This window comes from Schistocerca americana, chromosome 8 (genome assembly GCF_021461395.2).
Source record: "Schistocerca americana isolate TAMUIC-IGC-003095 chromosome 8, iqSchAmer2.1, whole genome shotgun sequence".
NCBI classification, from domain to species: Eukaryota; Metazoa; Arthropoda; class Insecta; order Orthoptera; family Acrididae; genus Schistocerca; species Schistocerca americana.
The window spans coordinates 232,089,238-232,103,196 of NC_060126.1; the positions used below are offsets into that span (position 1 = coordinate 232,089,238).

At 41.0% G+C, this 13,959-nt stretch overlaps 1 protein-coding gene across 4 annotated transcripts in view; it reads right to left on the reverse strand.

Moving 5' to 3' along the window:
- Nucleotides 1–13,959, reverse strand: part of LOC124545070 — an 83,155-nt gene that overhangs the window by 25,501 nt on the left and 43,695 nt on the right. For 2 of the 4 annotated variants that reach the window (XM_047123875.1, XM_047123874.1), the window contains exons 6-7: nucleotides 13,756–13,872; nucleotides 195–2,010 (exon numbers count right to left, since the gene is read on the reverse strand). In XM_047123875.1, the coding sequence (XP_046979831.1) occupies nucleotides 195–2,010; nucleotides 13,756–13,872 (1,933 nt within the window). The remainder of the gene's footprint in view (nucleotides 1–194; nucleotides 2,011–13,755; nucleotides 13,873–13,959) is intronic. The other 2 variants (XM_047123876.1, XM_047123877.1) reach the window with 2 other exon arrangements.

Genomic DNA, 13,959 nt, shown 5'->3' on the forward strand with positions numbered 1-13,959 from the left:
ACAGAAAACAAGAGTATGTTATAGTGAGAGTTCATAATCAATGTGTGCTCCAAACGTTAGTGTCAGCAACACTACAATTGTTGACTTCTTGGAAGACAGTGGATTAGCTTCAAAATTAACACAAAATTCTGAGACATACCATATAAGAGGCCCTTTACACTACTTATTTTAGAAATACTTCATACATACACTACCTGCAATGTCGTCTTATAGATTTTCTGCTCTGTTGCTCCCCTATCCCTAAAACTAGCAGAATGACCTAATTTTTCATCATTAATTGGATTGCTACCTTCTTTTCCTTTCTGGATATTGCCCCAATGGTTTCCTGTAGTTGTAATTTCTCCTTTCTTGGGTGGTCGCAGCGAAGGAACTTTAACTTTTATTACCTCCAATGACTTTCTTCTCATTTCTTCCTCTCTTTTTGCTGCATTTGGAGCTGCAGGTTCAAACGCCAAAATGTAAGCAAGCGGCTTACAGTCTCCATCTGGAGAGTTCGAAACTTCATCAATGTCAAAATGTTCTTCATTTTCTTTCTGTGTGTTATTGTTTATTTCATCTGTTTTGTCAGAATTATTCTGATTTGAATTGTTTGAATGCACATCTTCAGAAACTAAATGAACTGTTTTTTGAGATTCTATTTCCCTTTCAGATTTTTGGGAATATTTCTGTAGGACATAGCAGCAAGGACATGCTTTTTGTTGACTAGAATTCACAAGGAATTGTTGTGATAATGCATACACACTTTCTTCTGACACACTTTTTTTACAACAAGGGCACATTTGTCTTTTCTGTCCAAAACCAGTAATTTCTACTGGCATTTGGCAATCATCCAGTTTCTTCTCTCTATCACAGTGAGCATTTTTTCTTTGCTTACTTTCACTGGTTTCATTATCACATACCACAACATGATCACCTGAACCACCACTTCCGTTTCCTGCAGCATTTTTGTAACCACTGAGTATGCTATCAGATGTAACCTGCACAGAGATATCAGATGTAGCAGGAGCTCCCAAACTGTGCCCATTTACTTGTTCTCCTTTATCTATTTTCAAAGGCTTTTTACTGCCATTCATATTTAAGTGCTTTCTCCTCACATTAGTACTTCTTGATGCAGAGAAAACAGGTTTGGCTGAAGCGAAAGATAAATTATCAGCTGTATCAGTGCCTCCTGAGACCATCCCCAACTGCCCAACACCCTGATAAAAAACTGCGTGAGAAGAGTTATCTGAAATTACTGGTGATGAAGAGCCAACAGTACTCTGACTACTGCCATCTTTATTGATAACTCTTCCTTTCTCCACTTTGTAATTTCTATATGAATTCTCACACTGTGTGCACTCCTTCTTTGAAATACCTGACTCTGCTGCTGCTTTGTGTTTTGAAAAATGGTTTTCCTTTGCTGATTTCACAGCTTTTGCTATAAGATCCAACTCCCTTTTGCATTCACAGCAGCACATTGGAGTTCTCTCAACTCTGTTTTGTCGCCTATTGCTCTCCACAAACTGTATATTTTCTTTATGGTTTAATTTCTTAAAATCTGAGGAAATATCGTGCATTTGGTTTGCTGTTTTTGCCTGTTTCTGTGTTTGAACAAACACATTTATTCTTCCTCTTTCCACACTTCCACTTTCATCTGTAACTGGAGTTTTCTGAGAAGGAGTTTCCAGAGAAACAAAATCACCACTACAAGAACCTGGCAACTCAAGTTTCTCTGTTCTTGAAACCAGTGTTCTATCTCCAGATTTCAACTTCATATCAATTACCAGATCCACATGCTTTGTACGAATGTGCTGCTTCTCTGTTAAAATACCTGCACCTCTCTGCTGGGAATAGGGTCTTACACCTTGATTTACTGACACTGGTTTAGAGAAACCACCTCCATTCAGCTCCTCCCGAGCTAATTTGTTTGGTACATTTTTACTATGTACATGACATTTTGGTTTGTCTGCATTTTCAGCGCCAGTTATGTCTTGTGACGAACTGCGAGAAGGAGCTTCATGATCACCAGTCCTGAAACAGTGTGTTTTAATTAGTGCTATTTCATAAAAAGGTTACAAGTGTGGTCATAAATGAAAGAATGTGAGACTCAAAGTCTTAAAGATAATGATAATGCTTACCTATTCCCAAGTCATATCAACAGCATTAAAAACACATATCCACAAAAACGTATGCATAAATTCATAAAACTATTCCTTGTATTATTTTACAAAAGAGCACACCAATCAAATTTCTTTGGTAATATGGTAAGTAGATATTAACTTAAAAAGTGCAAAAAGCCTGTGTTCATTATAAAAAAAATGTTCAAATGTGTGTGAAATCTTATGGGACTTAGCTGCTAAGGTCAATCAGTCGCTAAGCTTACACACTACTTAACCTAAATTATCCTAAGGACAAACACACACACCCATGCCCGAGGGAGGACTCGAACCGCCGCCAGGACCAGCCGCACAGCCCATGACTGCAGCGCCTTAGACCGCTCGGCTAATCCTGCGCGGCGTGTTCATTACAGGCATGAATTGTGGTTATACTAGTGATAATCTGGAAAACAAAAACAAATCACTAAGTTTGAAACTATTAAAAGGTAACTAAACATTTCCCTGTTTTTCACAATTTTTCACTTTGAAATTACTGCCACTTGACTTCTGTATTACTCAGTACATCCGTACTTAATTCCCATTCTTCTCAGTATTATACAAGTCTTACTCCCTCTCGAAGAACAGTAGAAGGCTTTCTAAATGTTCACAAATGCAATGTAGGTATCACAGTCTTCCTTCTTGTGCATGGCGTATTCTTTCTCTGACCATTATGCCCATTACCTTTCCCGTTTCTTTATAGGCATCTCTTATCGATTCTGATAGTGATTCTTTGGACCCACCGTGTTTTTCATTTATAGAGGCCCCATACGTTTGCTTCCCATCAGATCATTTGCATTCTTGCGTATCATTCCTATGTCAGCAATACAGCTAACTTTTCACATCAAGCGCCACATGGGGATTGAGTGTGTCACACGAAACATTCAGGAAATTCAGACTGCAACAGTAGCAGAACAGAAAAGTAGGGGATAAGAAGGGAAGGAGAGGAACAGAGAGACACTTAGCAGAAATTAATATATCCATACAGGAAGAGTGAGCTGAAGAAAGGGCTCTTGTCATCATTAACAAAATTATTGGACAGAAAAAAATAAAAAACAGTTACTAAGGAAACAGATGGGCATGAGGATGTAAGAGATATCAGAGGTGAGTTAATTTCAGTTAACTCAAATCAAAGTTGACAACAGAACACACACAACACTAGACAGCATCTCTCCAATTCCAATTTTACGATTTGAGTGGAGGTTACTGAAAAGTTGCTAAAAATAACACAAATACTGTCGTCTCTGTGGTGTATACTCATATTCAACACAGTAGAATAGGTTATTAGATAATCCATTTGTGCCAGCTCATTCTCATAAGGAATTTTTTGTTATTACAAAAGTATAGCATAACTGAGCACCTACAACAACATTAACTTCTACAAGAGACTCTTAGTTGCACACATCAGTTGTCTCAGGAGTTCTGAACAATTTGGCATTATGATTGTGATTTATTCATACACCACACATTATGGAGAACTTTACACTATCGGTAGAACAAAATAATTGTATTTCATTAAGAAATACTAAATTTAACAGTTGTGATTAATCTTAGAACGAAAGACTCTGTGCAAATTGTATATTTACTGTATTTGGTGGGCAACTACTTTCTGTAATTTTGGTGGAGCATGTAGCATATGTTTGGAGGAGAGCAGACACATGCTGATGCATTCTTTTCATTGGAAGTAGTGCAGGAGTGTAGTCATGATGGCTATAAAGTGAGTTATTTGTTTTAATGGTGATTTTCTTTTGCCCAAATACCTGTGAAGATTTTGAAAAAGCATGAAATAATGCCTCAGTTGTTTCTGTGACCCGTTTCGCTGTGTGTGTTGGGGCGTTACCATGGAGCAAGATGACTCTGTGTTGCTTTTTTCCATATTCTGGTCATTTTTCATGCAATGCTCTATTTAAATCGATCATTTGCTGTTGGTAGCGATCAGTGTTAACGGTTTCACCAGGTTTTAGCAGCTCATAATAGATGACACCCTTGTAATCCCACCAAACACAGACCACTGTCTTCTTTCCAAAGCGATTTTGTCTTGCAGTGGATGTCGATGGTTTGCCTGGATTCGCCCATGATTTATGATGCTTAGGATTCTCAAAATATATCCATTTTTCATCACCTGTCACTATTCTATGGAGAAATGACTTTCTTTTGTATCTGGCAAGCAGCATTTCATAAGTGGTCTTCCGATTTGCTTGCTGTCTTTCATTCACCTGCACCTTTCCCATAGCTTTCAACTGAAAAAAAACAGCTTTCTACATGACATTCAATTGTTCCATGACTTCCTGTCGAGTCCGAGTACAACATTCATCCAATAAGGCCTGCAATTCATTGTCTTAGAACTGTTTTGGTGGTTTCCCAAGCTTGTCATTTCTCACGTCAAAGTCACCACTTTTGAATTTTCTGAACCACTCGAAAAACTACGTTTTCCCAAGAGCACATTCACCGAAAGCTTCGACAAGCATTCGATGTGATTCTGCAGCACTTTCCTTCAAATGATAACAGAAAACCAGTGCTGTCCGCAAATCATAATTTGGAGGCACAAAACCCAAAATGTTTACGGGTTTGAAACAGATACCGTTGTCTGGAACTTCTGTTACTGTGTGCTGACATCTGTCATCAGCCATTAAAGGAAGCAGATGGTGCTGCAGACGCGGTCTCATGGGCCTTATACTGATGGCTAGTACAATCTATAAGGAAATTCCAGAGCACTTGCCCGCGAAAAGGCAAAGGTCCCAAGTTCGAGTTTTGTTCCGGCACACAGTTTTAATCTGCCAGAAAGTTTCATATCAGCGCACACTCCGCTGCAGAGTGAAAATCTCATTCTGGAAACATTCCCCAGGCTGTGGCTAAGCCATGTATCTGCAATATCCTTTCTTCCAGGATTGCTAGTTCTGCAAGGTTCGCAAAAGAGCTTCTGCGAAGTTTGGAGGGTAGGAGATGAGGTACTGGCAGAATTGAAGCTGTGAGGATGGGTCGTGAGTCGTGCTTGGGTAGCTCAGATGGTAGAGCACTTGCCTGTGAAAGGCGAAGTTTCCGAGCTCGAGTCTCGGTCCAGCATAGTTTTAATCTGCTAGGAAATTACATTTTCATACTTCTACACCTGGTGTATCGATACAAAAACACAAGCATAACTTAATTAACAAAGAAGATCTGAACAGATAAATTTTATCTATACTCAAATTTAAATGTAACAAACTACTACATTATATGGAAAAACTGGTGAATGTGATAGACAGATCGAAATGGAGGGGAGTCAGGTAGAGGGGGGGAAATGAGTCTATGGAATGTGGCTGTGTAATAGTTGCAACAAACATATTACCTAATGGTGAGAAAATATTAACTGGTGGCTGCTACTACAGTAGGAGTGTGTAATGAAATTTTGTTTTGTCATTAAGGACCAGGTCCACGTTCTTTGATTGGTGTTTATTAACAGCCAAAATTTCAAATAATGTCAATTTTCTGTCTTTTGGTTATATTCGATATCATAAAAAATCCTATTGACATAAGTCAAGCGCTGGCAGGTTGATAGACACACAAACAAACACAAACATACACACAAAATTCAAGCTTTCGCAACCAACGGTTGCTTCATCAGGAAAGAGGGAAGGAGAGGAAAATACGAAAGGATGTGGGTTTTAAGAGAGAGGGTAAGGAGTCATTCCAATCCCGGGAGCGGAAAGACTTACCTTAGAGGAAAAACACACACACACACACACACACACACACACACATCCGAATATACACAGACACAAGCAGACATTTGTAAAGGCCTTTACAAATGTCTGCTTTTGTGTGTGTGTGTGTGTGTGTGTGTGTGTGTGTGTGTGTGTGTGTGCGTGCTCGCGCGAGTGTATACCTGTCCTTTTTTCCCCCTAAGGTAAGTCTTTCCGCTCCCGGGATTAATGACTCCTTACCCTCTCACTTAAAACCCACATCCTTTCATCTTTCCCTCTCCTTCACTCTTTCCTGATGAAGCAACCGTTGGTTGCGAAAGCTTGAAATTTTGTGTGTGTGTTTGTTTTTTTATTGTGTCTATCTACCAGCGCTTTCCCGTTTGGTAAGTCATGGAATCTTTGTTTTTAATATATATATTGCCTGGAGGCTCATTTCTTATCAGTGTAGTTTAGTGGCTTCTGAGAAGGATACAGAAGTGCTGTTACCCTCTGTCTCTTCTTTCTACTGAGTGTGTTGTCAGTTAGGGTAACACTAGAGGCATTGTTGCATGCTACTTCTTTACTTACTTTTAATTCATTTACAAAATCCGGTATGGCTTGTGGTATAGATAGCAGGTAGGGTATCATGGAATAGAAGCCTGAGTGGAGAGTTCTTTTTTTTCTGAGAACAGGTAGGTATTACTATCCAGAATGAGATTTTCACTCTGCAGCGGAGTGTGCGCTGATATGAAACTTCCTGGCAGATTAAAACTGTGTGCCCAACCGAGACTCGAACTCGGGACCTTTGCCTTTAGCGGGCAAGTGCTCTACCATCTGAGCTACCGAAGCACGACTCACGCCCGGTACTCACAGCTTTACTTCTGCCAGTATCTCGTCTCCTACCTTCCAAACTTTACAGAAGCTCTCCTGCGAACCTTGCAGAACTAGCACTCCTGAAAGAAAGGATTTAGCGGAGACATGGGTTACTAACATCAATCATAAAGTCTAAATAGTTGGTGACATCTCCTTCCCGCCACTGTAAACTTAATTTTATTGTGGTGTGAATTCAAATGTTGAAAGATACTATGTGCAGGAAAGACCAGGAAAAGTACACAGCTCTAAAAGTGAGTAACAAAGGACAACCTTAATTTTACAATGAGTCCCCAAATCATTTCTATATTCCAAAGATCAGAAGCTCTATATATAGTGTTTGTTTATCCCATGAACAGCATGCTCAACACATTTCCTACCTCGTACAAGTACTGGCAAAATTAAAAATGTCCAGTAATGTGCACGACTAGCGAAATTAATCAAAATGAAGTATTTCATTTTCTGTCATTCATACAATACAGGGGCACCATGAAATTAATTTAGCATACAAAATAAACTAATAAATCTTTGTTTCCTTTAAGATACTGACGAATTGTGCTTGTACATGAACTTTGAACTTCTATGTTAAAAGACAAGTGATGGGAGAGTAAAGCTTCCTCAAAATACTTTGGTTCAACTGCACCAGCTGCAAGTACCTTACAAGAGTTACAGTGGAGATTGAAAATGGTCTGTGAGGCAAACAAGACAAGGCAGTCACCAAGACAGCTATTACACAGAGAAGCTTCATCCTAATGGAAACCAGCAGCCCCCCCCCCCCCCCCCCCCCCAGTAGTCACAGCTGCTGGAGTTGTCAAGGGCAATATCCGACTACCATACTATTTTAAGCAACACAATGACATGACTTATCACCAGAGTAAAATATACCAGATGTACAATAGTATCTCCTTCAGGTCTTTGGGTTGGGAAAACTCAGAAAGAACTATTATACAAAAAGAGAATGCTAATTAGGGAGAGCACTTGAAATGTTAGAATGCTAAGTCAGTTTGGGGATCTATAAAATCTAGAGATGGAAATGGTAAAGATGGAGATCGAGTTGTAGAGACCAACATGGTGTGTGTGTCGGTGATGTATGCATGTAGGGCAAGGGATTTTTCTTTTTTGGGAGGGGGGAGGGGGGGGGGAGTGTAGGCAGTATAGGTGGAGGGAGGGTTGGAGGATGGAGGACACAGGATTATTCATTAACCCTCAAACGGGCACACTGTTCCTCCCCCCCTGCTAATGACCCACTGGACGCATTTAACAGTACAGATGCATCAGATTCCTGCCAACCGCTTATCTAATGGCTCTGAGCACTATGGGACTTAACTGCTGAGGTCATCAGTCCCCTAGAACTTAAAACTACTTAAACCTAACCAACCTAAGGACATCACACACATCCATGCCTGAGGCACGATTCGAACCTGCACCCATAGCAATAGCGCGGTTCCAGACTGTAGCACCTAGAATCGCTCGGCCACTCTGGCCGAGCAACTGCTTATCTAATTACTAACTATCTTGTAGATAACTGCCTCAGTGTGTGTGACTGTGCAGGTAGTTCAGGTAATGATTCATTTTCTCACATGGATCGTAAATTTTTTTCTCACCTAGCTTGCTGTTTATTTTATATTACTGCTGCTCAGTTGGATGTGTGACAACACACCAATTTATTAGTTGAAACAGTAACGAAGAAATAGGTGTGGGCTCACAGCTGTAAAACGACAATGGAATGGTAGAAAATAATGATTTTTGTGATTGGCATACTTTATACACAGTGCGCCCTCTCAAGGGTTAATCATACTGGGTCTGATAAAGGTAGAGCAGGAATAATAGTGCACAGGGAAACCGGAAACAAAGCAAAAGGTTGTGTGCTGCAAACAGAATACTAATGACCAAATTGAATGGATACTGAATGGACATTATAATCACACAGGTATAAATTTCAACCACAGAATGGAGGACTGTGAAATTGAAGTGTGTGATAATATTAAAGAACTTGTAAAATAGGTCAAAGGGGATGACAATTTAATCACGGTATTGACAAGCACAATGGGTGGCGGAAAGGTTAAAGGAATTCTGTGATGGGCTAAAGATACTCATAGCAAACACACTTTTTGATGATCCACACTGTCGAGAAAAATATAGTGGATATCAGAGTGACTACATTTCATTAAAGCACAGATTCAAGAATCAGGTTAAGGACTGCAAGATTTATCCAGGTGATGACACTTCTGAGTCATCAGCCCTCAGACTGGTTTGATGCGGACCGCCACAAATTCCTCTCCTGTGCCAATAGTTTCACCTCAGAGTGGCAACTGCAACCTACGTCCTCAATTATTTGGTGGGTGTATTCCAAGCTCTGTCTTCCTCTACTGTTTTTACCCTTACAGCTCCCTCTAGCACCGTGCAAGTTATTTTCTGATGTCTTAACAAATGTCCAATCAGTGTTTTCCATAAGCTCCTTTCCTTGCCGATTCTCCAGAGAACCTCCTCATTCCTTACCTACCAGTCACCACGAATTGCAATTTTCTTCTGTAGCATCACATCCTGCAGGCTTCAGTCCTCTTCTGTTTTGGTTTTGCCAAACTCCATTTCTCACTACCATACAATGCTGGACTCCAAATGGCAAATTAAGACTAGCAGACTTCTCTTGGCCTTTTTACCAGCATTAGTATGCTTTTTATGTCCTCCTAACACCATCTGTCATCAGCCATTTTGCGGCCTAGCTAGTAGAATTGCTTAACTTTGTCCATTTCATGATCCCCAATTCTGATGTCAAGTTTTTCACTGTTCTCATTTCTACCACTTCTCATTACTTTCGTCTTTCTTCAGTTTACTCACAATTCATATTTTGTACTCATTAGACTGTTCATTCTTCTCAACACATCCTGTAATTCTTCTTCACTTTCACTGAGGATAACAATGTCAGCAGCAAATCTTATCACTGAAATCCTTTCATCCTGAATTTTAATACCACTCTTGAACCTCCCTTTTATTTTCCTCGTGGTTCTTCCGATGTACAGACTGAACAGTAGCCACAAAACACTACATCACTGCCTTGTACCCTTTTTAATCTGAGCACCTCATTCTTTGTCTTCCAGTCTTACTGTTTCCTCTTGGTTCTTGTGCATACTGTATATTACCTACCTTTCCCTACAATTTAACCCTATTTTTCTCTGAATTTTTAATATCTTGCACCATTTTACATTGCCAAATGCTTTTTCCAAGCCAACAAAACCAGTGAATGTGTCTAGATTTTTCTTCCGTTATCAATCACAATGTCAGAACTGCTCTAGTGCCTTTACCTCTCCTAAAGCCAAGCTGATTGACATCTAACTGATCCTCAGTTTTCTTCGCCATTCCTCTGTACATTACTCCTGCCAGCAACATGCATGCATAAGCTATTAAGCCGATTGTGTGATAATTCTTGCACTTGTCAGCTCTTGCTATGTTTCGAACAGTGTAGATGATGTTTTTCCAAAAGTTCAATGGTATATCATCAGTCTCATATATTCTACACACCAACATGAATAGTCATTTTGTTGCCATTTCCCTCAATGACTTTAGAAATTCCAGTGAAGTATTATCTATCCTTTCTACCTTATTTGATCTTTAATTCTTCCACAGATCTTTTAAATTCTGATTCTTAAACGGGATCTCCTATCTCCTATTATTTTTAATTCCAGGTTATATCAGGTGGGAGGAGGAGGAGTGGCAGAGTTTGAACAATGAAGAGGATAAGTGGGTGCCGGAGGATGGGTAGCTACGGCTGAGGCAGGAGGGTTACAGGAATGTAGGATATACTGCAGGGAGAGTTTCCACTTTTGTGGTTCAGAAAAGCTGGTGTTGGTAGGAAGGATCCAGATGCCACAGGATATGAAGCAATCATTAAAATGGAGAATATCATGTTGGACAGCGCATTCAGCAAATGCGTATCCAGCTGTTTCTTGATCATAGTTTGTCGGTGGCCATTCATATGGACAGACAGCTTGTTGGTCGTCATGCCCATGTAAAACACAGCACAGTGGTATCGGACAGGTCTTGCGTCTACGTCCATTAAAGAGATATGAGCCATGAGGCAAAGGGCTACGACCATGGGTTGTGTAGGTATGGATGAGAATATTGCGTAGATTCAGGGGCGGCAGAATACCACTGTGGGAGGGATGGGAAGGATAATAGGTAGGACAGTCCTCATTTCAGGCCACGACGAGAGGTAGTCGAAACCCTGGCAGAAACTATAATTTAGTTGCTCCAGTGCTGGGTGGTAATGATTCATGATAGGAGTGCTCCTCTGTGGCCGGACGGTTGGACTTTGGGAGGTGGGGGGGGGGGGGGGGAGGGGGGGGGAGGGGGGGGGGATGACTGGAGAGAGAACACACGGAAGATTTTTTTTCTGTACAAGGTTCGGGGGGGTAATTACCATCTGTGAAAGCTTCAGTGAGACCCTTGGTGTTCTTCTGGAGGGACTGCTCGTACCTACAGATGTGACAGTCAAGTGAGCCTGGGCTGTACGAAATGGACTTCTGGGTATGGAATGAGTGGCAGTTGTTGAAGTGGAGGTATTGCTGGTTGGTGGTAGGATTGACATGGACGAGGTACTGATGTAGGCATCTTTGAGGTGGAGGTCCGCATTGAGGGAGGTAGCTTGTTGGGTTGAAGAGGGGGCAGAAGGTGCTGACATTCTGGAGGAATGTGGATAGGGTGTCTAAACCGTCAGTCCATATCACAAAGATCTTATCAATGAATTTGAATCAGGTTGGAGTTTATGGTTATCGGTAGTTAGGGAGGATTCCTCTAGATGGCCCATGAATTGGTTTCCTCTAGATGGCCCGTGAATTGGTTGGCATAGGATGGTGTCATGCAGATGTCAACTGCCATACCTCTGATTCGTTTGTAGGTGATGCCTTCAAAGGAGAAGTGATTGAGGGTGAGGATATAGCTGAACATGGCCACTAGGAAGCAGTTGTAGATTTGGAACCTGCCAGGTGTTGGGTGGTGGTGGTGGTTAGTGTTTAACGTCCCGTCGACAACGAGGTCATTAGAGACGGAGCGCAAGCTCGGGTTCGGGAAGGATTGGGAAGGAAATCGGCCGTGCCCTTTCAAAGGAACCATCCCGGCATTTGCCTGAAACGATTTAGGGAAATCACGGAAAACCTAAATCAGGATGGCCGGAGACGGGATTGAACCATCGTCCTCCCGAATGCGAGTCCAGTGTGCTAACCACTGCGTCACCTCGCTCGGTAGGTGTTGGGAAAGGTAGTGGTCAGTAGGGGCAAGGTCACGGGTATTAGGGGTGTCAGTGCAAATAGAGGTGCCATTAACAGTGACGAGCAGGGCACCATGTGTTAAGGAAACAGGAACTGTGGAAAGTCGATGAAGGAAATGGTTGGTATCTTCTATATAGGAGAGTGGGTTGCAGGTAATAGGATGAATATGTTTGTCTACAAGAGCAGAGATTCTCTCAATGGAGGCACAGTAACCAGCCTCAGTAGAGCATCCTGGATGGTTGGGTTTATGAACTTTGGGAAGCATGTAGAAGGTAGGTGTGTGGGGGAGTGGTAGGGGTGAGGTGAGAGATGGACTCTAGAGAGAAGTTCTAGGATGAGCCTAAGGAGTTGAGGAGAGACTGGAGATCCTGCTGCATTTCTGGATGGGGTCACTGTGGCTGGGTTTGTAGGTGGATGAATCTGACAGATGGTAGAGTTCTTTGGCAAGGTAATCTTTGTGGTTCAAAATAACAGTGGTGGAGCCTTTCTCAGAGGGTGGGATTTTAAGGTTGCATTCAGTTTTTTCGTGGTAGATTTCAGTTCTTTCTACAGATGTAAGGTTAGCTTGCATATTGAGGGATTTGTGGAATGATGGTAAGGCTAGGTTCGAGGTTAAGAAATTCTGGAAAGCTAACAAGGGGTGATTTGGGGGCAGTGAGGGTGACGAGTGAACTGAGTCAGGCAGGGTTTAACATTGGACTTTTGTTGAGTCTGATTGGTAGAAATTGTGGCAAAAAAGTGTTTCCACTATGGGGGCTAAGAGAAGGAGAGAAGGCCTTTAACAAGTCCTGCATGACTGAATTTTGGTGTGGGGCAAAAGGTGAGGCCTTTGTAAAGGACTCATACTTCTGTGGGGCTAAGATTTATGGAGGAAAAGTTCATGACTGTGTTTTGAGGCTGTTTAGGTTCTGGATTCTGTATGATGGTAGAAGGCAGTTTTTGAGGGTGGGGTAAATGCAGTGGTCTGCAAGGCAGGGTTTGTCAGCTATGAGGGGGTGTGGGGGAGTTCTTAAGGTTGTTGTAGAGGTGGTGGATAGTGGTAGTCCAAGGCGTTTGAAAATCTTTTTCTTGTGCCTATCTGCGACTCAGCATTTCTGCTGTATGGTGAGTACTAATCTATCCTTTCCATAATATTGTCACGGATACGAGATATGCTGACATAATGTTCAATCATACTTGTCTATCTGAAACTGATATATGCTGACATCCAATGTTCTTATTGAGGATTTTCAATCTGAAACTGATATATGCTGACATCCAATGTTCTTATTGAGGATTTTCATTCTATCAGTTGCAGAGTTGTGTCTACTTAATCCATATTTTCTGCAAATGCATACTCCGAAAAAATGTGACTACTGTCTCAGGAATGTTGATGACAACATGACAGTGCAATTATGAATCTGAAATTCTGAGGCTATGAATTGGTCAACAGTGTTCTTCACAAGCACATTGCGATTACATACCTCCTAAACAAATACCATGCCAGGATACTGAGATGGGTGAAGATGTGTAATACAGTTTTCAGTACTTGTCTTAACAGTCAGCCAGCTTGAAACTGCAGTCTTGTTTGATTCAAACAACAGAGGTGCAAATTTTAATTGTATTTTAGATTCATGTGCCTGCTTCAGAACTATCTGATACAATTTCGAAAAACAGTATTTTCAAACAAAATGGGACACATGTACATACAAAATCAGAAATTTTATATTGTCAATATTACCACCACCTAAAATATTTACAGTCCACTTTGAAAAATCCTGTGGTAATATCATACTTCAGTTGATGATGATTATGACATGCACTAAAAAAATTATGGAAGAATAAACTCACCTGAATGATGTTTGGGTAGCAGAAGCACATTTGGTAAACTGACTTGTTGGTAATTTCTGCCTATTTTCATACAGACTTTCCAGGCTTCTTGTTAAACTCTTCTGGCCCATTAAAAACCTATAAAATACATTTTTGGTATTGTGAAATAATGGAATACGCTGTAAAAAATGTTCAACATAATTTTCTCACTTTGTTTAAAGTAAA